General features: G+C 62.9%; 1 protein-coding gene across 5 annotated transcripts; it reads left to right on the forward strand.

Moving 5' to 3' along the window:
* The first annotated feature begins 1,197 nt into the window (after positions 1-1,197).
* On the forward strand, positions 1,198-22,256 carry DNMT3B (DNA methyltransferase 3 beta). 5 transcript variants are annotated; one of them, XM_040576018.1, is made up of 21 exons: positions 1,198-1,235; positions 2,040-2,175; positions 2,654-2,935; positions 7,479-7,620; positions 8,245-8,348; positions 9,552-9,704; positions 10,159-10,347; positions 11,444-11,602; positions 12,216-12,323; positions 13,227-13,368; positions 13,914-14,042; positions 14,425-14,469; positions 14,839-14,918; positions 15,224-15,336; positions 15,682-15,865; positions 15,988-16,072; positions 16,555-16,700; positions 16,796-16,886; positions 17,032-17,267; positions 17,581-17,666; positions 20,140-22,256. In XM_040576018.1, exons 3-21 carry the CDS (start codon positions 2,831-2,833, stop codon positions 20,279-20,281), a joined length of 2,439 nt encoding a protein of 812 aa, XP_040431952.1. In that variant the 5' UTR covers positions 1,198-1,235; positions 2,040-2,175; positions 2,654-2,830; the 3' UTR covers positions 20,282-22,256. The 5 variants fall into 5 exon arrangements, with proteins under 5 accessions (XP_040431952.1, XP_040431953.1, XP_040431955.1 ...); XM_040576019.1 differs by having other exon boundaries at positions 17,119-17,267; XM_040576021.1 differs by having other exon boundaries at positions 2,654-2,839.
* Positions 22,257-22,593: the final 337 nt, after the last annotated feature.

A 22,593-nucleotide genomic window follows, 5' to 3' on the forward strand; every position in this document is an offset into this window, starting at 1 on the left:
AGGTCAGTGGGGCCAACAGCAGCAGCAAGGTTTCCCTCGAAAGGGAGAGGAGCCTGTGGATCCCTGAAGCAAGGTCTAATTCTGCTCTTAACAGTGGCCTAGAAAGTTGCCTGAGTGCAACCCACAGAAGCATTTTGCTTTTCCAGATTTGGAAAACCAAACAGGAGTAAAATCTATTTGCTTGCTTTTAGTCTAGACAACAGAGCTGCAAATTAGCTTTAGGTTTATTTGCTGTGTGTTTATTTGAGCTGTAATCTGCAGCGTTCCCAAAGGCTTATCCAGACCAGATTTCTCAGCTCCTTCTCTTTCCACTTGCAGGGCTTTTTTTGTACATGCAGCCACATTTTTCATGCTCGTGCTTTGCACGGTTGGAGGGGTGCTGTGGGGAACCTGCTGTACAGGCCTGTGGGTTGGTCCAGGCACTTCCCACAGGTTGCTGTCCCTTTGGCTAGCTCGTTTTTACTCCTGGCCTTGAAAGTTTATTTCTATCACAGCGGGATAATAATATTCCTTCTTCTTCCTGATACACACTTTTCTGCCGTACCTAGAAGCAATAACAAGCGAGCGGAGAAGATTATACCCCACGTGGACTCCGGATGCTTTGTCTTGGGCAGGGGACGTGCAGCCTGTTTTCCTCGGCCCCAGCACGGCCCTCGCAAGTGCTCGCCTCCGTATGGGAAGGGAGAAGAACAAACAAACGAAGAACTATTGTAAAACTTGCGCCGCTTTGTCTGTCCGCGCCGCGGTGCGCGGCCAGGGGCAGAGTGCTGATGGAAAGCCGCGGGCACGGGGCGGCTCGGCCGGGCCGAGGGCTCCGCCTGCCCCGGGGGCTCCCCTGCGGAGCGGCGGGGGGTGCTCGGAGCCCCGGGGGTGCGGAGCGGGGGAGCCCCCGGGGGCGCGGGGCACTGCTGGAATGCGGGGCCCCGCGGGGCGCCGGAGGCGCGGCGGGGGTGCGGAGCCCCGGGGGTGCCGGGCTCCGGGGCACGGCGCGGCCCCGGGGGATGCGCGGCCCGGGGGCGGCGGCGGGGGCCGGGGGGTGCGGGCCCCGCGTCCCTCCCCTCCCCCGCCGGGCGGCGTGGGGCGGCGGCGGCGGCGGAGGAGGAGGGGCTGCCCAGCACGGGCAGGGTTAAAGCGCCATGTAACCGGAGCGCGGGGCTGTCGGGGGCCGGCCGGGGCGCGGGCGGCGGCGAGCGGCGGCGCGGCCCCGCTGGACGGCGCGTCCCGCCGCGGCGCAGGTGAGCCCGGGGCCGGGCACCGGGGCGGGGGCGGCGGCGGGGGCAGGCCGGGGCCACCGGGGCCACCGGGGCTACCGGGGCCGGAGCCGCGGCGCATCCTCGTGGGCGGCTTTGTTGAGCGCGGCGGCGGCGGCGGCGGGGGACAATGGGCCGGGCGGGGACGCGGCACCGGGTCCTGCGGGAGTGGCTCCGGCCGCCCGCCCCGCGCCCGGTTACCGGGGGTCGCGGCGCTGCCGCCCCGGCGGCGCGGGGCAGGGGCGGCGGGAGGGGGCAGCGGGCTCCGCCGCCACTTGTTGCCGGCGCTCGGCCCCCGGGCGGGCTGGCGGGGGGCTCGGCGAGGGGCTCGCCCCGGCCCCGGTCGCTCCCTCCCCGCCCCGCCGGTGCCGCCCGGCCCTGCCGGCTCCTGCCGCAACTCGGAGAGTTCCCGGCGGAGCCCGGGCCCGTCCCGGGGCTGTCACGGAGGGGTCTCCTGCCGGGCTCTCCCCCGCACCCCGGCGACGTCGGGACGACGGCGCCGGAGAGCCCCGGGCTGCGGCGGGAGCGCGGCAAACCCGCGGGGCCCCAGGCCCCCGACGGCGGCACGGCACGGGCTGGCTTCGGGGCGGGGGGCTCGGGGAATGCCCGGCCCGGCTCTCGGCGGGGCCCCGGGGGGGGGCAGCGGCTCCCCGCGGGCACGGGAGCAGCCGGGAGGGCTTCCGGGAGCCCGCGGTGCCACCGGCGTGCTGGGCAGAAACACCTTTGTTTTGCTCTCCTCGGGCCAGCGATCTGTCAGGACATCATCCCTCTCCTTCTCTCTTTTCGCAGGAAGGCGGCTCCCGGCCGGCGCTGAGGCGTGAAGGCACCCCCGGGCTGGGCACCGAGGGCAGCGGGCGGCCGGAGCCGGGGGGCGCTGGGCTGCCGGGCACCGGCCGAGCCGGCGGCGAGCGGCGGGGGCGAGCGGGTGAGCCCGGGGCAACGCCGCCGCCTCCTCCTCCTCCTCCTCATCTTCCTCCTCATCCTCCTCCCGCTGAGCCCAGAGCAGCTTCTCCGCCGGCGGGCCAGGGGAGGGGAGCGCATCGGGGAAGCGCAGGGGGGCGCGGGGTGGCCCCGGAGGGGGGCACAAGCCCCCGGAATGCCGGGGGCCAGCGGTGGGCACCCGGGGCGGGGGCCCAGGAGCTCTCGGTGATGCTGCATCCAGAGGAATGGGCCAGGAGGAGGAACGAGGTGTCTGGGATCGCTGCCCCAGCAGCAGCACTTGCCTTTCTGCCTCTATCCACTTAGGTTCCAAGCAAGTGATGGGGCAGCGAGGCAGGGGTGCAGGGGTCTTGGCCCTGGGCTCTGGGAGGGGCTGGAGCTTTGTGCCCTGCTGGAAGCAGCCGGCGGGGGGGAGATGGGCACAGCGAGGTGGTGCTGTCATCACTTTATTTCCTTTTGTGCAGGGGAACGATGATGCAGTAGCCGCTCCGGACGGAGGAACTCCGCTGCCCAGTGAGACCCGAGACCCACCTGCGCGACGGCGGAGCCCCTGTGGCCCCAGCCCTGCCCGCAGGCAGCACCGGCCCGGGCAGGGGGCTCGGCAGAGCCGGCGCGGCTCGGCTCGGCAGGACGAGACCGAGATGAGCATGGTAAAGAGCCTAGAGCGGCTGGAGCAGCGGCTGGCTGTGATGGTGGCTGCCCAGGAGACTTCTCAGGCCTGGTCTTCACTGGGAGAGGAGGGGCCGGTTTGTTTTTTGTTTCTTTTCTTTCAACCAAGCTTCACTGAATGCGAAGGGGCAATGTGCTGCTGGACCCCGGGGGTGGCCACAAAAGGGCTGCGGCGGTTCGGCGGGGAGCGCGGCGGGGCTGGGAGGGCAGCAAAGGAAACAGGGGGAAAATGGAGGGAAGTGCCGGAGCCCGGGCGTGCGGAGGGAGAGCCTGAGCGGGGAGAGGGGCCAGGCACAGGAAACAGGGCAGGGGAGGGGAGAGGCTGGCCTTTTAATGAGCATATCTGCCAAAATGGGCTCCCTTTCTTACTAAACTGCCAACCCAGCAACTCTTTTCTTCGCAGGATTAGAGGGAAATGTTCGGTTTTGGGGACAGTTAAAGGCCATTTGTGTATGTGATAGCCCAGAGCCCTCATCAGGAGCCGGGGTTGGAGGGAGCTAGCCCTGGCCATTGGAGTCTTTTATTTCTTTTTGTTATTCAAACAGGGCTTGGGTGATGGCTGCCATCCCAGCCATCATGTAAAATGCTTTCCTCCAGCCTTTTGATATGCATGCCCCTGTCTGGAGGCAAAGTCCGCCTGTCTCCCCTGCAATCTCTCCACCTACTGGGGAAACGGACCTGATAAGGGCGATTCTGTTTTCTCAAGAAGGTAAAACTGAAAGCTGCCCAGGCTGGGCCAGGGGAGCTGCCCTGGTCCCTGAGGCCAGCCGGGCCGGGAGGCTGAGCCTCACCAGGATGCTTTACAGGTGAGCGCAGAGGCTCCGCACCTCCAGGCTGCGGTGAGCTTGGCCGGGCAGCGAGCGGACATCCTGCGGCCAGCAGGCTCTCTAAGCAGTTAACATTATGGCATGGTCTTTAACCAGTTTGGCAAACTTTAAAGAAACTGGTATTGCAAAACTAGGGCGGGATCTGGAGTCAGCGGGTTCATTGTCTCCATGGGGTATCACTGCAGGGAATGTCCTGGTCACCGAGGCAGTGTCATGGGCTGCAGCTAGCGCCAGCCTCTCAGGGAGCTTTAAACATCCGAGCTGGAATTCTGGATTATTTCATTCTTCAGGGGTTCTTCTACGAGCTGTATCGCCATAGCGTATGTCTGTATGCTTGTAGTGCATTAAGCAATGCAAACACTGGTGCTGTTTTTCTCCTCCCCCCGTGAGAGAGAAGCATGTGAGGGGAGTGCTCTGTTTCTTATTATTTTTGTAATGCCCTGTGTGCACATGTTGGTGTGTGTCTGTGAGGGGAGGCAATGACAAAGAGCTGAGCCTTGCTCTGGAGCAGGAGGTGGTGAGGCTCGCGACGACTGCGGCTGCTGTGGGAGCTGCCCGCTGGGCTGCCCTCACCAGCAGTGTGGGCAGTCTCGGGTGCGCAGCTTCATGTCTCGGTGCAGAAGCCAGCAGTAAGAGGAGAAGGGATGGGTATTTGCTGCCTAGGGGAAGATTTTTCGGAAACCAAGCATTTAACTAGCTTTGCAGTTTGGTTGTGGTATAATGTTCCCTTTCCTGCTTGCATATCAGAGGACGGTGATGGGATGTCCTTGAGCGATCCCAGACTGTGCAGCTGGAGAAGTGCACGGAGCAAGCAATGCATTCACTGCAGGCCCTGCCCGTACCTGGTGAGCTGAGATGTCTGCACTTGTGCCTGCATCTGCAGCCAGGCCCATGGACTGGCAGAGTCCTCCAGCTTGCGTCCAGTCGATGTAATAGATCTTTTTCCACTTTTATAACTGGGCAAAAGAAAAAGTCGGAGCTCCCTGTGCAGGCAGCAGAACTGAGCCAGGCACATGGGAAGTGCTTGGAGTCCCGGCTGCGCATCCCGCAGCGCAGCCACATGAGTTGCCTTTCCCGTGGGGTGGGATGGGAGGTGGCCGCTGCATCACCCTCCCCGTGGCTGTGCTGGCCCCTCGCAGCGATGTAGTGGCCCTGCTGCCGTGGGCTCACATGGTGGCTGTGGCCAGTGCGGGGCTGGTGGGGGCAGCACACTGCCTGCAGACCTGCAGTGCTTGGCCCTGTGCAGCCCCAGGAGAAAGGAAAAGCCATTTTGGGGTGCAAGTTGCAAACTCCTGTGCTTGGGCTCTCTCCCAGGTGGGCTCCTGAGGGAGGGCTGAAGGCGAGGTTCCCCTCAAGGTCCTGGTGTGGTTCTGTGGATGTTTAGCAGAGCTTGGAAGGTGGGCTGGGAGGAGGCCATGCCTGCTGCTGTCCTCCCTGGACCTTAACAGCCACGCTAGCCTAGTGCTATTCCCATCCCTCTCCTGTGCTTCCACGCCGAGAGGAGAGCAGCGTGTCCTGTCCCACCTTGCCGTATGGACTCCTGAGTGAGATGCGCTGGATTTTGTGGCAGCATCGCTGCTGCCCGTGGTCGCTGCCCCTGCTCTCTGCAGGCTGGGGCTGGGAACAGCCCCTCCAGCAGCCGGCCTGGTGCCGCCGTGCCGCGGCGCCTTGTTGCGTCCGGGGGCATCCGGGGCCGGGGAGCACGGGGCCGGGGCCGGGAGCCTGGTCTGGGGCAGCCGGGGGCAGCCCGGCGAGTCTGGGCAGCTCCCAGGAATTGTTCACTGGGTCTGGAGCAGATGTGCTGCAGCAGCGGGATTTCTGCACACAGCTGTAGGGGCTTACTCAGCTTTAGGCTTCTGCCGGTGCCATTTTCCTCCTTCCCATCCCTTTGTTAAGGAGCCGTGTCTCGGGCGGGCGGGGGGGACGCGCAGCCGGAGTCTCGGTGTGCAGAGGTGGGTGCCGGGCGGCCACCTGCCCTCCCTCACTTTTGGATTTTACCAGGGTTTTAACGCAGCCCTCTGCATCTGAAACATCAAACCCCGACTGGTCTTTGTTTGCCAGAGGTGCTGACAGATGATCTCAAAGCAGAAATCTCAATTGTTAGTGAAGCAGTTGGAGCCGATGCCGAGAGCGGGAGCGCCGGGAAGGGGCAGTGGGGCCGGGGCCTAGGGTCTGTGTGGGGCTGGGGGGGGGGCTGCCTTCCCTTCCTCAAAGGGCCTTGGAGAAGGGTAAAGCCGACCGCTCTGTAGCTCATCGAGCTGCGTTACGTGCTCCTGAAATGACTGTGCTGGCGAAGGGGCAAGTCGCAGCACAGATCCATAGCCCGGCAATGAGGCAGCTTCGTTAGCGCAGCCCTGGGTGCCTCTGGGAGAGTCTGGGAGCTCCCGCTTCTGAAAACAGGATCCAGGAAGGGCACCCGAGGGAAGGCAGAGGCGGCGGGGTGCAGGCGAGGCGGCCCCACCTCTCCCGGGGGAGCGCCTGGGCAGCCTTTATCTGCGCTGGGGCTGGGCCGGGCGGCCCCGGGGCAGGCGGCTGGGGGGCACGGGGCGCAGGCAGCGCTGCCCTTGGCCGTGGGTGGGGGGAGCGTGCCTGGCGAGGGGGCACGCCTGGGGAGGGGACATGCCTGAGCCGTGCCGGGCGGCCGCGGACAGGAACCCTTCGCTTCACAGCGCCGTGCGCGGCCTGCGGAGCTGTGGCAGCGAAATGGCTGCTCCGCCGGGGCAGAGGGTGCCGGGCGGCGTGGGGAGGTGGGAGAGGTTTCGGTGGTGGGAATGTTTGGAAACGCCCACCTTGGGCTGGTTTCTGCTCTGCTCTTTTGGGTTCAGACTGCGCATAAAGATGCTCGGCCTAGAAATGCCCAGCGGGTTTGGCTTTGTGGGCTCGAAAACATCATTACAGCAGCCACGGGGAGGTTATTGACCGGCCGCACTGCTGCGCAGAGCTGCATGTTCCCGTGTGAAGAGCAGTGAGTGCCCGAGTGGCCGACAAAAGTGCAAATGCCTGTAAATGCAGATGTTTGCATCAGCTGGTGTGCCCACGGCCAGCTCGGCTCTGGGAGCTGCTGGGGCTCCAGTCTGGTCTAAGTGGTGTGGAGGCGAGCACTGGGGCTGTGATGGGGACAGGAGGCACCGTCCCTGCGTGGGTGCTGCCTGCACGCCTGCTGCCCTCCCCACCACGCGCCCTGCACGTGTGTAAGTGGCTTTTGCTGCTTTTTCAGTATCGGGAAGGCCCATCTCCTGAGGCGGGTTCTGCGTCTCCTGCCTGGAGCCTGTTGCAGCCAGGCCCCTTTGGCCTTCAGGGGAGTTGAATGTGCGGCAGGCGCCAGGACTTTGCTCCCCCGTGTCCTGCTCTCTGCTGTACCCGCTTCTGTAACCGCTTGCCCCGCTGCTGGGTTTGCCAGGTTTGTGGGGTGGTGGGAGCACACTGAGGCTGGTGGCCGTCGGGGCAGGAACATCCCGGAGCCTGGGAGCTCCGAGCAGCCACAGTGGGCCAGCCCTGGGGAAAAGCCCCGGCGCTTCCCTAAGGATGTGAGTGGGCTGTGTCTGGGGCCTCTGATTGCTGAAGCTCGTGGATCCTCAGGGCCGTGCCTGGGAAGGTTTTGTCCAGGTGCTCATCAGCACCCAGCACTTCCAGATGCATCTCCAACCAGAGCCTTCTGCCTGCCCCCTGGGTGCTTTAGGGGAGCTGCAAAGGGAATAAGCTGTGGCTGGCTTGGATAGCGCACGCAGTCTGCTCTGCCTTTCCGGGGGGCTTTCTGGGTGGCTGAATTTCCTCTCCACTGATGCTTCCACAGGCAACCATGAAAAAGGAGAGCCACAGCCGGGATGAGGCGGACTGCAGGGCAGGGCTGATCCGCCTCAACGGGGACTGCACTGATGCTGCTAAAGACACACCTGCCCTTCTTCTGGAGGCTAACGGGAAGCCCAGTGCTCCGGGTGAGTCCTGCTGTGCCGTGCCCGGGTGAGCGGGGCTGGGGATGTCCCAGCTGCCTGCTGCCACGGAGGGGATGTGTCCTGGGTTTGGGATGCTCTGGGCATGGTCCCCAGATCCTGGCTCTTGGGCTCACAAGGCCAGGGGAAGATTTCTGCTTTTGAAGGGAATAGAAACCAAGGTTGGTGGGGCCATGCCTGGAGGATGCTTTGGCCCTTGGCCCTAGGGAAGCCCAGGCAGCACCAGCGAAGCCACTTGCTCTTTGCCAAGCTCTGCCCTGCTGGAGGGAATGGCAGAACCTGCTTCTTTCAGAAAGTGCTTTAAATGAACTGATGAAGCCCTGAATAGCGGGTGCACAGTTTCGTTATGCCTCTGAACTTCAGAAACACAAAGATCCATAAGATCCCCGTACTTGCTGTTCAAGTCCCTGGCAGATTTTAGAGCAGGTCTGGGGCTTGGGACTGCTGTGGTGGCAGCACCACCATGGCAGCTTCGAGGACACCACTTGTCTTCTGCTCTCAGCCATGGTTCTGCAAGATTTCAGTCTCTTCAGGTCATGACTGGCTGCTCTCACGGGCAGAGGCACAGGACGGCTCGTGGAGCTGAGCCTGCTCTGGCTTCTTGTGCAGATGCTGGGAGCCTGGGACTGCCGACCCTGAAGAACAAGAGGGTGAGCAAGGAACTCTCCAAGGAGGACCTGTCCTGGCCACTCGCACTCTCAGAGGCACAGGAGGTGAGTGTGTGCCGAGGCTGCTGTGAGGTCTTGCTGCCCTCGGGCAGCCACACACTGCGGGGGCAGCTGGTGCCAGCGTCACGGCCAGGGCCTTCGCCCTCCCGTCTTAACTGGGAACGTGGCCCTGCTGCTGTGGCTCTCATGTGAAGTGCCAGGGAATGGTCCGATAGCAGATGCATTTTTCATTTACAAGCATAATATTTGTTTTCATATTGAAATTATGTTATTTACATTATGTCAGCAGTAGCAGGAGGGTGTGGTATGTAATGTAGTGATGCCCGCTATGTGTTGCAGCAGTCTAATTTCTTACTGTGTGGATATTTTCCTTAAGTCTGCTGTATTGGTGCACAGAAACATCTCGTGGCTCCCACTCTCAGGGTGGCCTGGTTTTAGCAGCTGGGGGGCTGGATCCCAGTTTTGCTCCCCCTCCCTTTTGTTTACTAGGTTGACAAACCTCTAGGGTCTGGAAGCATTTTTGCCTTCTGGCTTTATTGTCTTGACTTTGAAATAAAACCCCAAGGTTGGAGATCTGCCTGTGACTATGAAGCTTCCAAAAGAGAGAGCCATAAATTCAGCTGGGTGAAAATTCTGCTTTCCCACTACGTTGGGCTCAGGGGCTGCTCGCTAGCAAAGCCCACTGCAAAATCTCATTTCATTTTGAAACTGTTACGCCGGATGCCGGAAGCATGCCTGGTTTAGACTGTTTTGTAAACTGCGGCTGCTGCAAACCACAGAGGAAAAGCTGCCCTCGGAGCCTCCGCAGGGCTGGGCTGCGGGACCGAGCACACCCCCATGTGAGCAGGGTGCTGTGTGAGCTCTGCCTGGCACCCGCGGCTCTCCCAGCCGCTGCCTCCCGCTACTTTCTGTTGTGCTGCTGTGGCTGTAGGGGAGAGGGGGGGAGAATACAGCCGAGGATGCACACGATGCCTGGAAACACGAATTGATTTAAGCGGCCGCTGGTGTGGCTACCCGTACGCGGGGTGCTGGGGATTGCCGCGAGGCAGTGAGGTGCAGGGCTGGCGCAGGGGGGCTGCTGCAGAGTACAGAGTGAAGGGCAGGGTCTTGCACCCCAGGGGCCTCCTGCAGCCGACCGCACTCCTCTTGCCTTCCCCAGGCCCTTGTCCCCGCTCCTGTCCCTGTCCCCACGTGCCACTCAAGCCCTGCAGGCGGCCATGCCACGGACCTCTTTGTTTCCGCTTGCAGATGCGGCCTCGGGGCAGCGCCGGCTGGGAGAGCAGCCTCAGGCAGAAGCCTCCTGTCCGCCTCATCTTCCAGGCAGGGCAGACCCGGCACGAGATGAAAATCAAGGAAACGAACAGCGAGGAGAATCTCAGGGACCTGCCAACGCCGCTGCGGGTGAGGGCCCTGCAGGGCAAGGGCTTCCCGGGGCTCTGGGGATGTGCGTGGTCCTGCTGCGTAAGGCCGGGTGGCTGACTGGGCACACTGCAGCTGCCCTGTGCCTCAGTTTCCCTCTGAGGCGGTGTGTGTGTGTGCTATTGTTTGCCCTTGCTTTGTGCTGGGTGCTTTGACTGCCTGGGATGAACTGGGGAGAGAGAAGGGAAGAGAGCAAGAGTTGCCCTGCTGTCTGTGTGTCTTACAAACAAAAGCAGCGCTCCTGTAGATGCGCCCAGTCCTGGGCCCTCTCCTCCCATCCTTTCCCAGCTGCAGCAGTGCCCCTGGTCCTTGCTCTCCGGTCCCTGGCTCCAGAGGCTGGGGGGGACGTGCCGTTTGCAGGGGCAGGCGAGGGACCTGCTCCCTCCTGCACCCTCCACGTTCCCCGCGGGTGCTCACACCTCGCTCCCCCGCGCAGAGCTCCAGGAGGCGATCGGCCATGCCCGTCCTCACCACCATCGACCTCACGGAGGACGACTCCCGGGACTCGTCGCAGAGCAGCAGCACGCTCTCAGGGAGCAGCTCCCAGGAGGGCCAGAACGGCTCTGCTGAGCTGGCGGCTGAGGAGCCGGAGAGCCGAGAGGCGGGGATAGCGCTGGAGTACCAGGTACGGGGGGCTGCGTGCTCGGCAGCCTCGCCTCTGTGTGCCTCCCCTTCCCCGTGTGCTGGGCAGTGGGAGGGCGGTGGATCCCTGTCCCCTGTGGCAGGATGGGCCCTGCCGCAGCACTGAGCTGTCTGTGCCGTGCACGGGGCTGCAGCGCTGCCAACAGCCCCCGAGCGTGGCGTGCGCTAGGCTGGGAGCCGTGCCCCGCGGAGACGGGCAGAAAGTGTTTCTGTCGGGAGATGCTGAAGGGGAACAAAGTTGCTGGAGCTGCAGAATGATTTAGTGCCTGCAGGCGTCGGGGCAGGGCCTGAGACGTGCAGGAATTGGGCAATAGCGTTTTGCTGCATAATTAGGTGCCTAATCGCAGAACAAAGCTCCAAGGAGCGTTCAGCTCCCGTGCAGAACTCCTGGTCCCAGCACTGTCGGCGTGTTCCTTGCTGGGCTGCAGCTTGGAGGCCCTTGGCATGGTCTCACCAACTTCCCCAGCTCTTCTCTTTTGGTTTTAGCTCTGCCTTGTTTTCTGTTCTGCCCTGGGGGAAGCAGAGGAGGGGGGCTGTCCTCTGCCTGGGTTGCTTTGTGGCCCCATCGAGAGGGGCTCTGCTGAGCCAAGGAGCTGCCTCGGCTGCTCAGGAGCCCAGAGAACACCAAGCCCCTGCAGCCAGGCGGGACCCGCTGCATCCCAGGCTGCATCTCCGGCAGCACGGGCCATGCACTGCAGCTCAGGAGCCGAGTTTGTCTGGACAAACGTGACTGATGGGCTCAGGGCTCAGGAGAGAATGTCTGTGCTGCTCGGGAGCTGCTGCCCCCTTGCCTTGCCCATTCCCCTCCCTGGGACTGCAAGCCCTTTGTGGTGCAGCTGGAGGAGCTTCCTTGCTCCTGGCTTGTGTGAGCGCAGGAATGGGCTCTGTGCTGCCTGCAGAGACCCCGCGAGGGCAGGCAGGAGTGGGCACGCATGGCTGCGGGTGCCAGGCCGCTGTGCAGGACGGAGCAGGCAGCGTGTGCCGGCGTGCCAGGCTCGGCACAGGGCTGGCGGCGTGCAGGGATAAGGCATGGGTGGGTGCTTGCTCTTTTGCTTATCTGTTCTATCTTTTGCTTTCAGGACGGGAAGGAATTTGGGATTGGGGAACTCGTCTGGGGAAAGATCAAAGGTTTCTCCTGGTGGCCGGCGATTGTCGTCTCCTACAGAGCCACGTCCAAGCGCCAGGCGGTCTCGGGCATGCGATGGGTGCAGTGGTTTGGAGACGGGAAGTTCTCCGAGGTAAGCCTGCTGCTTCTGCTGGCTGGGGACAGGCCGAGGTCTCCTCCTCCTGCAGTCTGTTTCCCTTTCTGGGGCTGCTTTTGTGCCCAGTGGTGTGCATGTGTCCACCTGCAGCCTCCCCAGGGCAGGGACCCACCGCGTTTTGCCTGGGGCGCAGGCTCTGGTGTGCTCTCGTGGCTCTGGTGCCAGTAACCAGCGACTGACCACCCACCGTGGGCTGGCAGCGGGACCCAGCAGCTGGGCAGGGTGACATCCCATCCCCTTCCAGACCCCCACCTGGCGCCCTTGCGGGCTCTGTCCTGGCTTGTCCCAGGCGTCCCCGGTCGCTCCCTGCCCTGGTGTGCGATGCCCTCCCGCAGCCCTCCTTGCTGTGGCACTCGGCTGCGCTGACAGAGGTGCGGTGCCAGCAGAGGGTGCAAACAGCCCGTCCTAGCTGCATGTGCAATGCCTCTGCCCCCCTCCCCTCTGCAGCTTGGCTTGCTCTCGGTGCAAAGCCGGCGCTGGCTTCCCCGCGACAGCAGTGCTCGCTGCAGGGCGCGAGGGCACCGTGCTATGGGGGACAGGAACGAGCTGTGTCCGTGCCCAACGCTGAGCTTTTGTCGCTCTGTCCTAGGTTTCTGCAGACAAGCTGGTGGGGCTGATGGCCTTTAGGCAGCATTTCAATTCTGCCACGTTTAATAAGCTGGTTTCCTATCGCCGAGCCATATTCCATGCCCTGGAGGTAACTGCGGAGCAGAGCTGGGTCTGCGGCTGGGGAGGGCACAAAGCAAAGCGCTGGGCTCTGCGGGGAGCGCAGGGGCTGGGGGAGCAGCGAGCTGGGCTTGGCCAGGGCTGGGGCCTGGGGTGGCTGCCTCGGGGGCTCGGTGCTGAGGAAACGACTGAAATGCTGGCTGAGGGCAGGAAGAGGAGCCTCCGCTGGAAAGCTGGGCACCGGCTGCGAGCAGCGAGCCCTGCAGTGCATGCAGGCGCTGTGGGAAGGGGGCTGGGGCTGGGGCTTCGCTGCTCTGCCATGGCGCGTGGCTTGGCTTTGCCTTTGGGGTGGCTCTGGATGATGCATGTGAGTCACCTTGAGAGCTCTCAGCAAAAGGAGCCCACACCACGATCCACAATTAATCATTTCCGCCCCCCCCCCCCCCCCATCTGTGCTGGGGTTACGTGGACAGAAGTGTGCAGGAAAACCTGCCTCTTTCTGCTGGGAGGTTTCCAGACATGGGGGCCGAAATCTGCCCTGGCTTCCCCAGGGAATCGGGAGCAATTGCCAGGCAGTGTCACGCCAGGCAGTGTCACGCCAGGCACACTTGTCCTGGGCTGATGACTGGGATGTGCCTGGCACTCCGGGATCCTTCCCTAGGACGGGCTGGCACTGAGTGCCCCGTGGGCCTGATCCCCATCCAGGGGATGAGCCATGCTCCTGGCTGCAGCTCCGCAAGCCTGCGGGCACTTCTTGTGCCTTCTCTTCGCTTCCTTTCGCTGGGGGCCAGCGTGGCCACGGCACACCCAGCGCAGGAATCCGGCAGCTGCTGCTGTGCCGGGGCCAGCCCAGCCCGGTGCACAGGGAGCGGAGGGGACCGGTCACCCCGGACCCCGGTCACTGTGGCCCCCGCCACCCGTCCTGTCTCGGCAGGTTGCCCGGAGCCGGTCAGGGAAGACGTTTGCAGCCACCCCCGGGGAGTCCCTGGAGGAGCAGCTGAAGCCCATGATCGACTGGGCACTCACCGGCTTCAAGCCCCTGGGCCTCAAGGGGCTGCGGCCGCCCAAAACCTCAGGTGCGCAGGGGCAGGAGCTGGGCACGCTGTGGGGGCCTGGGGGAGCTGGCCTGGCTGGGGTGGCCCTGGGGCAGCTTTGCCAGAAAACCCTGTAAAGCACCCTCAGGAACCTTGCTGCTGGAAATCAGATGTGATACACGGCTCCCTGGGGATGGTGGGCTCTGGGAAGAGCAGTGGGAACCCAGCCCTCCCGTGGGGATGGGAGGAAGCTTACCAGCTCTGAGGAAATACTGGGCAGGGTCCCACTTGGGTCTTCCCCTGGTGGTCTTCCCCCAGTCTGGAGCCTTTTTGGCACAGGGCACAAGCTGGGATGGGAAAGGGAAAGGAGCAGGGACGGGAATTCAGCACCCATCTTCTGCGCCGTGATGGAGGAGGATGCAGGTGGGGCAGGGACGCCTTCCCCTGAAGTGCAGGGTGGTGCCATCCCTCCATGTACCCCCCAGGGGCCGTGCTGTGGGGCTCTGGCATGGGACCTGGCTGTGGGACTGGGCAGGAGGTGTCCCTGAGGCATCCCCACTGAGCTGCCCGTCCCTTGTCCCTTGCAGAGAACGGGGCCCTGCGGAACGGCACGGAGGAGGTGCTGTGCCTCGAGCAGTGCCCCCCTACCAAGAGGCTGAAGGCCACCCTCTGCAACAACAACAAGGAGCAGCGAGTGGAAGAGGACCAGACCCGAGGTACCGGGGTGCGGCGTGGGCTGGCAGGAGCATGGGTTGTGCGGGGTTCCCCGAGGGAAAAGCTTCTGTGGTCTCGCTTCGCTCGCGTGCACCCTGCAGAGCACCGGCAGACCAAACGGTGAGCTGGGCTCCCTTAACTGCTCACCTTGGAGACCACCTCTGTTTTGTGGCATTGCAAACGGGGTTGGTTTAGCAATCAGGACATAGCCCTCCATCTGCCACTCGCAGGTATGCCCTGGGTACACCCAAAATTTCTAACATGCCCATAGCCTGCCTTCTCTGTGCAGTTTTAATGCAATAAGTCAGTTCTAAGTAGAGCACAATTCCAGTTTGTTACATTAAGGAATGCTAAATCTACTTCTGTATATTTTATTTTATAAAGAGCAAATGGTTTCCGAAGTTACGAACAACAGCGGGAGTCTCGAAGGTAATCGCTTGCCTGTCCTGTCTTGGTAAGGGGCCTGGGGACGATGTGGGTGCTTGAGGGCAGCACGAGACAAAACCCATCAGTCCCTCCTGAAATGCACCGTACAGAAATGGGGGTGGTGCTGCAGATCCATGGGCCTCTGCTTGTTTTCGTGGACAAGCTGCTCCGATCCTCCCTGGGGCAGCCACAGCTGGGCCAGGACCTGCCCACAGGAGGGCAAAAGGCTGCGGGCGTTTCCAGCCCTGCTCCGGAGGCGCAGATCCTGCGCTGAGCCCGATCACCCTGGGTGGGTGCGCCTGGTTGTGCCCTGGGCACCTGGTGGTGAGGAGCACCCCGAGCCCTGGGTGAGCGGAGCTCTCTGCCTCTCAGACAGCTGCTTGTCCTGCGGGAGGAGGAACCCGGCCACCTTCCACCCGCTGTTCGAGGGAGGCCTGTGCCAGACGTGCAGGGTAAGAGCCGCCGTGCCGGGGCTGAGCGGGAGACTGCGGTGGGGGCGCGGGGCTCCAGCTGCATCGTCGGGATGGGGCGGGGTGGGGAATCCGTTCTGGACCCCGTACCCACCACGGGGTTGTCCCCCTGCATGTTCTCCTCTCTGCTTCTCATGTGCTTTGGGTGCTGCCCGTGAAGCACCGAGGGTGGGCATCTCCGAGCTCTCGGCATGCACCGGGGACGGGGCGAAGCCGCGTTCCCTGTTCTTGCACTGAGCACGGATCCTGATCCTCGCCCGTCCCTCCTCCTGGCTCTCCTTTGCCAGGATAGATTCCTGGAGCTCTTCTACATGTACGATGAAGATGGCTACCAGTCCTACTGCACCGTCTGCTGCGAGGGCAAGGAGCTGCTGCTCTGCAGCAACGCCAGCTGCTGCAGGTGGGACCCCCGCGCCCCCAGGGGCTCCTGCAGTGCTCGGCACGGGGCTGGGGGGAAGCGGGGCTGTGCGCGGGTCGGTGCCACCAGCATCTCCTAGTGCAGCCTGTCTGTCCCTCAGGGCCAGGCTGCACCTGAATAGATCCTGGTGAGGATGGCAGGAGCTCTGCCCAAGCCTGGCTCACCAGCTTTTGTCAGCAGCCCTAAATGCCGGGGTACCATTGCAAAGAGCGTCCTGCAACATGGGCATAGGGCTGTGGTGCATGGCAGGGGAGGCTGCAGGGGAGCCTGGGGTGACCCCACCGGGTTTCTGGCAGTGACGGGCACGAGGTGGTGTGCTTTGGGCAGGTGCTTCTGCGTAGAGTGTCTGGAGGTCCTGGTGGGGCGAGGGACGTCGGCCAAGGCAAAAGAGCAGGAGCCCTGGAACTGCTACATGTGCCAGCCCCAGCGGAGCTACGGGGTGCTGCAGCGCCGGCAGGACTGGAACACCCGCCTGCAGGACTTCTTCACCAGCGACAAGGGACAGGAATACGTAAGGGCTGCTGCAGTGAGCCTGGCGCGCTGGGTTTGGGGGAGAGGGCTGACAAGGGCACGGGGACGGCTCAATATCCCCCAGCCCTGGTCCCACTCATCCGTTGCTGTCTTCCGTCGCAGGACGCACCCAAAATCTACCCAGCAGTGCCCCCAGCCAAGAGGAGACCCATCAGAGTGCTCTCCTTGTTTGATGGCATAGCAACAGGTGAGGCACGGGAAGAGCGCTGTTCAAGAGGGCTCGCAGCCCTGGGTGTTTCGTAGCCTCGAGCCTGTCTTGGAAAGCTTGGTGGGGAGAAGGGGACGAGGGACAGGCGGGTCCCCATCAGAAGGGGTGAGGGCAGCAGCTCCCTTCCTGCTGGATGGGGCTGGAAGCAGGGAGGAGGGGAAGGAAGGGGTGGGAATTTTATTTGGCTGCCCTGGCACACTGAGAAGCAAGAGCTGTGGGAGTGTTGGGGACCCGGCCGCAAGACAAGGAGTGCCCAAGGGCACTGTTTTGGCTCCAGCTGGGTCAGCACTGCCGTTCTGCTTTCTGGGAGCAAACCTAAATGGCAGAACACAGCAAAAAGGGGGCTGCTCACCCAGAAGTCATCTGGGACAGCACCCGCCCGGGTCTCTGTGCCCCCGGGGGAGGCTGAGGGGCTGACGATAGCGGAGCCACCTCAGAGCCTTTTCCGTGTCTCGGGGCAGGGTACCTGGTGCTGAAGGACCTGGGCATCCAGGTGGAGAAGTACATCGCCTCCGAGATCTGCGAGGACCCCATCGCGGTGGGCACCGTGCGGCACGAGGGCAACATCACCTACGTGCACGACGTCCGGAACATCACCAAGAGAAACGTGAGCGCTGGGGGCACGGTGGGGGGTGGTGCCGCGGCCACACTGGGAGGGTCACCCGCCTGGTGCCTCCTAACCGGGTCTGTCCGCCCGCTCAGATCGAGGAGTGGGGTCCGTTTGACCTGGTGATCGGCGGGAGCCCCTGTAACGACCTGTCCCTCGTCAGCCCGTCCAGGAAGGCGCTGTACGGTAAGGCCGCTCCGCCCCTGAGGGCTGGGTACCCCCAGGACGCTCAGGTCCAGGGCCGCACGTCTCTGACCACTCTGTGGTGGCGGTGGCCCCGCTCTGAGCCGCAGAGCACGGGGGCCGCCTGCCAAACGCTGTCTCCACCCAGGCCCGCCGGCCCCCACGCCCCCGCCACAGCCTCCCCTGCGGGGCCGCGGCCGGTCCCCACCCAGCACTCCCGCTTCCCCCCGTGCAGAAGGGACCGGGAGGCTCTTCTTCGAGTTCTACCACCTGCTCAACTACGCCCGGCCCAAGGCGGGCGAGGAGCGCCCCTTCTTCTGGATGTTTGAGAACGTGGTGGCCATGAGAGTCAACGACAAGAGGGACATCTCTCGCTTCCTGGAGGTAAGGGAGCGCCGCGGCTCCCCTTCGGGAAGGGCGCAGGAGCCGGGCGCGTGCCGGGTTGCGCTGAGGGGGCCAGGCTGTGCCATTTGGCTGCGGTTTGGCACGGCCCCGATGCTGTCGCCTGACGCAGGGATCAGTGGAGGAGCATGGTGCTGTGCAGAAGGACCCCGCATGCAGGGCAGGGCCATGCTGCACCTTCACCGCGCCGCGTCCCTGCGGCTCGAGGCGCCCGGGGCACCCGCACACACCCGTGGGAGCAGAAGACGTGCACTGACCCCCCCCCTAATTTGTTCTCCCTTCTCTTGGGCTGCAGTGTAACCCGGTTATGATCGACGCTATCAAGATATCTGCTACCCACAGAGCTCGCTATTTCTGGGGCAACCTCCCGGGGATGAACAGGTAATTTTCGCCGTGGTTTGGTTTGGTTTTGTGGTGCTTGCCTTCCCTTCCCCTGTGCCCCGGAGCACAGGCGGTGCGATTTCCCTGCGGGGAGCAGGGGGTGGTGATGTGCTCACTAACGAGCGATGATGAGAATCAGGGAGAAGTGCAGCAGCGTCCCTGTCCCCAGGGCTGCAGCCTCTGGAGGGAAGCGTGCTGGGTGTGTGCAGGGTGCTCGGGATTCCCTGGCCTGGAGATGCAGGCGTGCACCCGCCTCTGTGAAAGGTGGGGGCTGCTGCGGGGGTCCTGCACGGGCGACCTGTGTGGGTCAGCGCGAGCGTGGGTTTGCCAGGGGAGAGCCCAGAAATGGGGGTGCTCGGCTGAGCCTGGCTGCGCTGCTCCAGGCCCTGTGCACGCCTCGGAGCAGCCCCGAGCTCACCTCAAAATGCAGTGGAATGGCTGGGGGTAAACCAGTTGCTGGCAGCCCTGTGCACCGCACTTTCCTAGCAGCAAAAGGTGGAGTTTTGGCACTCTGAGGCCTCAGCCAGTAAACACGGACTCATGCTAAGTATTTTTCCATGTTTATATTTAAATTGCCAATATTTGTTGGAATTAAAGCTAATGAAAGCTGAGCCAGAGGCATGTAGGGATTTGAAAGTTAAATAGCAGCTACCGAGCCGTGGTCACATCGCGCCGCTGGAGGTGGCACCTGGGCTTGGTCCGATCGCAGCTGGTAGAGACATGGCTCTGACCCGGAGCTGTCTCCGTGGAGTGGCCGGGGCAGGGCCCGCGGGTGCCTCAGCATGGGCAGGGGCTCAGGGCTCCTCCCAAAGCATTGCAGGCACTGGGGATACTGGGCGGGCACTGGGGGTACTGGGCTGGCACTGCACAACCTGTGCAAGGTGCCCTGTGACGAAGGCTGCAGCTGCCTGGGGAGCCCAGCTTTAGGACGGTGGACAGGGAACAGGCACCAGCCAGGATTGCTCTCTGGTCTTGACCTTGCAAGTGCTTTTTCCAGGCTCCCACGCTGCCTCCTCCCTTCCCTGCCGTGGCCATGGGCCGATGGGGCAGCCGGTGCTGGGGTTAAACCTCCCTGGTCTGCTGGGACCTGAAGAGCCACAGCTGCTCCCCGTGCATTTGGAGAGCAGCAGGCGTGTGGGGCGAGGTGTGCACATGGCAAAAGCTGTGCTGGGGAGCAGTATTTTTATTATTTACATGCACACGCATGTATGCAAAACCTTCTCCTGCAAGTTCAGCCACTTCCTTAGCAGCTGATGAGGAGGAGGCTGCGGGAGCCATCGCTGGTCTCTGTTGTGTGCATCACGGGGCAGACCCGTGCTGCGCCTCTGCTCCTGAACCCCAGCATGATCTCCCTGTCCCAGTGGTGCCGCAGGAGATCGTGCTCAGGATTCTTCAAGCTGCTGCAGTGGAGCAGGGAGAGGCTCGCAGCTCCCAGCCCTGGGCAGGCTGCGGCCAGGCAGAGCTGTGCGTCCCTGCCTTAGGTCACCCATGGGGAGCAGAGGGACCCACGGGCTCCCGACGTCGCCGTTGGGTGGCTCGGGATGGGCGATGCCCTGGGTAAAAGCTCTTGCTCTGTGCCTGGGAGGAGCCGCTCTGATCTGGCTGGAGCGGGCAGCAGGGTGCGAGCTTTGGCAAGTGACCTCCAACAACTCGGCGCCACGCGGGGGTGATTTATTGGCCTTGGGCAAGGCAGAGCTGCATGAGGACCTGCCACAGAGCTGGGAGGGAGCAGGGGCGGTCTATTGTCTTCAGCCTTTTGGTGTCTGTTTCTCGCTGGCTAGTATTCAAGGCTAGTGCTGATTCTCGGCTGAGACGTTATTGGTGGCTCTTCAGTTTTGCTTCTCCTTTTATTTTTGTAATCCAGTTCTAAAAGAGCCAGCATCCCAGGGTCTTAATCCCTGCCAGCATCTCCCTCTAACTCAGCGGCCTGAGCTCTGCTGGAGGCGTGCTGGGGGAACCGGCCGCTGCGGGGCTGCTGGCTGTTGCACGGGACGCGGCCGTGCTGCGCTCACGGGGCCGCAGTGCTTCTGCCTCCCCTGCAGCCGCCCTGAGCAGCGATGCCCTGGCATCGGACGCCTTCTGCAGCCTCCGAGGGCAGCGACCTGCCGAGGTCTCTTGTATTTCAGTAGGGAAGCTGGGGAGGCTCTACAAGAGGCCTCCGGTGAGGTGAATTCATTGCTGTGCTTCGGGAGAGCACAGGACACTTGTGTTCCATCTGTTGAGGCTCTGTGGGGAAGTGTCCCGAGCGGGTGAGCTGTGACCGGTGCTCAGGGACGGTCGGTCAGGCTCCCGGGCTCAGGAGGTGCAGGCTCTCTGCCCCTGCCGGCTCTGCCAGGGGCACCTCTGGGGGTGCTTTGGGGCTCCTGCGGGAGCACGAGGCGTGGGGACCGGCTGCCCTGGGCAGGGGAAGGGAGGCGAGAGGAGGCTGGCGGGGACCAGCTGCTAAGCATCACCCCATGCCTCTGCTCCGCAGGATCTTTGGCTTCCCCCTCCACTACACCGACGTTTCCAACATCAGCCGCGGGGCTCGCCAGAAGCTGCTCGGGAGGTCCTGGAGCATCCCCGTCATCCAGCACCTCTTCACCCCGCTCAAGGATTACTTTGCCTGCGAATAGCAAGCGGAGCGTCCCTCGTCTCTCGGGTAACGACGCAGCTCAGCTGCCTGGGGGGAGAGGGCAGGATGCGACCGCCAGTCTCTCCCGCGGGCCCCTGCGGCTTCCCCGTCCCCGTCCCTCCGCTGCGGGAAGGGCGCACGGCCCTGCAGCAGGGCTGGGGGAACTTCAACCAAAGAACCTGGCGGGGTAACCCTTCCTTAACGGACCGATGACAGCGATACGTAGGAAATGACGGACAAAAGAGCTTTAATTACCCAGCCCAGGAAGCTGCGTGCATCACTGACGAGGCGAGAAGTCTCCTCCAGAGCATTAAATATTCCATTTTACCCCAGAGCTGAAGAGGAGAAAGTGGTGGAGGCAGCTGCTGGCGTGCTGCAGACAAACGCGGACTATAGAGGCTGATTGCTTTTCCTAAACAAACAAAACCTCTCTTGAAATGACTGCCAAAAAATCCCCAAACTGCAGCAGCAGGTGTAAGGGACCCTGGTCAGGTTACGTACACTGAACATGCAGGATACACAAACCAAATCTTATTTTTTTTAAAAAAAAAAGACTTTTTTTGATAAACTTTAATTTTGTTTAACGTCTATTGCTGCTTTAAGGCATTACATAAGAATGTGGAGACTCCTAGACCTGAATGTAGCTGAAACTGAACTGTGAGCTGATAGAATTACTTTTCTAGTTAGAAAATATTTCTACAGGGAGATACTGTTTTCTATGTTTGGCTGTAGTTTACGAATATTCACTACGTCCTTCTCAAAGCATTTACATTTTTTTTCCTCGCATTTCAAAATCCTGCTGAGTGGATTGAAAGGTTAAAGAGTAAGCAGAGCAGGGAGGATCTGGGCTCTAGCGTCCACAAAGGAAAATGTTCTCTGAGCATTCGTTTCCCAAATGAACACGCTGCAGGGGCAGGAAGGGCAGAGCACAGTGGCCAACGCCATCCACACCGCAGCCCCTCCGAGCATCACCCGGCAGCGCTGCCGGGACCCCCGGGGCTGAGCATCAGCGGGCGGCCACCGAGGGGCTTCGCGGCAGCGCCGCCGCCCTAACCGGGACCCCGTGTCCCTGCGCCGGGGGCGCTCGCCCTGCAACCCCCCTGCTGGTCAGGGCGAGCCGCAGCCGGTGCAGTGCTGGGTGCTCAGCGCCGCACGCATCTGGGGTCTGCGGCACCCGTGGGACCGAGGGCTCCCCCTGCTCCTTCTACCTCTCTGGCCAGTGGCTCGCGGGTGTCCCCCCTGTGCCCGGGCTGTGCCGCGGCCGCTGCCTGCTCCGGTCCCCCGCCGAGGCTGCCTGCGGGGCTCTGCAGCAGGGGAAGCCCAGCTGAGAGCCAGGCTGAAGGCCGAGGCGTTTTTCCTGATGCTGCCTGGGGGTCACTCCTGAGTCCCCCCCCTCCATGTGGTGCTCCCCACTGACTGCGCTGCAGCAGCGCACCCCAACCTGCCGCTGTGCACACCCCGCAGGGACGAGGCCCCCCCCCGGCACCCGTCCCACGTCGGGGGGGGGGGGCTCTGCTGGTGCTGGGGGGGGCTCGGGCGGCCCCGCCTGCCTGTCCTGCTGCCGTTCAATCCCGGGAGCTTTATTTTCCAAAGCAGGTGAACGTGAAACCTCCGCTCAGCCGCACCCGTCATCTCGTGTGCCGCATCTCACAGCCCTTCCTCTCCCTTCGAAAGAAAAAGAGAAAAAAATCGAAAAGGACTTGGGGAAAGCGAACCAAGACGAGGGGAGCGAGCGGGCCCGGCGGGAGGCTGCCTGGGAGCTGCAGCTGCCAGGTCCTGGTCCGTGAGGCTCCCGCGTGTTTGTAACGCTGTTGTAAGGAGAGGTGGATCTCAGAAAAGCCTTTTTAATACTCGGTAAAGGTTCCTCACTCTCCCCGGTGCTATTTTTTTTTAGAGTTAAGGATTTTTGATGTCAAAAGTGTTGCGGGTTTTTATACAATCTTTGAAAATAAGAGAAAAAAAAATGTTTTGGTCAACGCGTTTCGTGTGTGGTTTTTTTTTTTTTTTTTCTTTCCTTTTTTCTTTTGTTCTGGGAACTCACACCGGTGCCCTGCCCCAGCACTTTGCTGCCTGTCCCAGGGGAAGGCCCCCGGGCTCCGGGCTCCGGGTCCCCCCCCCGCGCCACCACCGGCCCCGCGCTGAGCCGGGCTCCGTGGGGCTGGGGGCGGGGCTGGGGGCGGGGCTTGAGGCTGGGGGCGGGGCGTCCCGGCCGGCACGCGCCTCGCGGCCAGCGCTAATGAATGGGGCCGCGGCGCGGGGGCGGGGCCCGCCGGCTCCTCCAATCACACGCGAGCCCTCGGCGGGGTGGGCGGG

Source organism: Cygnus olor, chromosome 16, assembly GCF_009769625.2.
Source record: "Cygnus olor isolate bCygOlo1 chromosome 16, bCygOlo1.pri.v2, whole genome shotgun sequence".
In the NCBI taxonomy this organism is placed as follows: Eukaryota; Metazoa; Chordata; class Aves; order Anseriformes; family Anatidae; genus Cygnus; species Cygnus olor.

Coding starts and splice junctions, on each gene's coding strand:
- DNMT3B (XM_040576018.1), top strand. CDS start 2,831: ATGAGCATGGTAAAGAGCCTAGAGCGGCTGGAGCAGCGGCTGGCTGTG. Junction 8,349..9,551: donor CACTCTCAGAGGCACAGGAG/GTGAGTGTGTGC, acceptor TTCCGCTTGCAG/ATGCGGCCTCGGGGCAGCGC. Junction 13,369..13,913: donor GCGGCCGCCCAAAACCTCAG/GTGCGCAGGGGC, acceptor TGTCCCTTGCAG/AGAACGGGGCCCTGCGGAAC.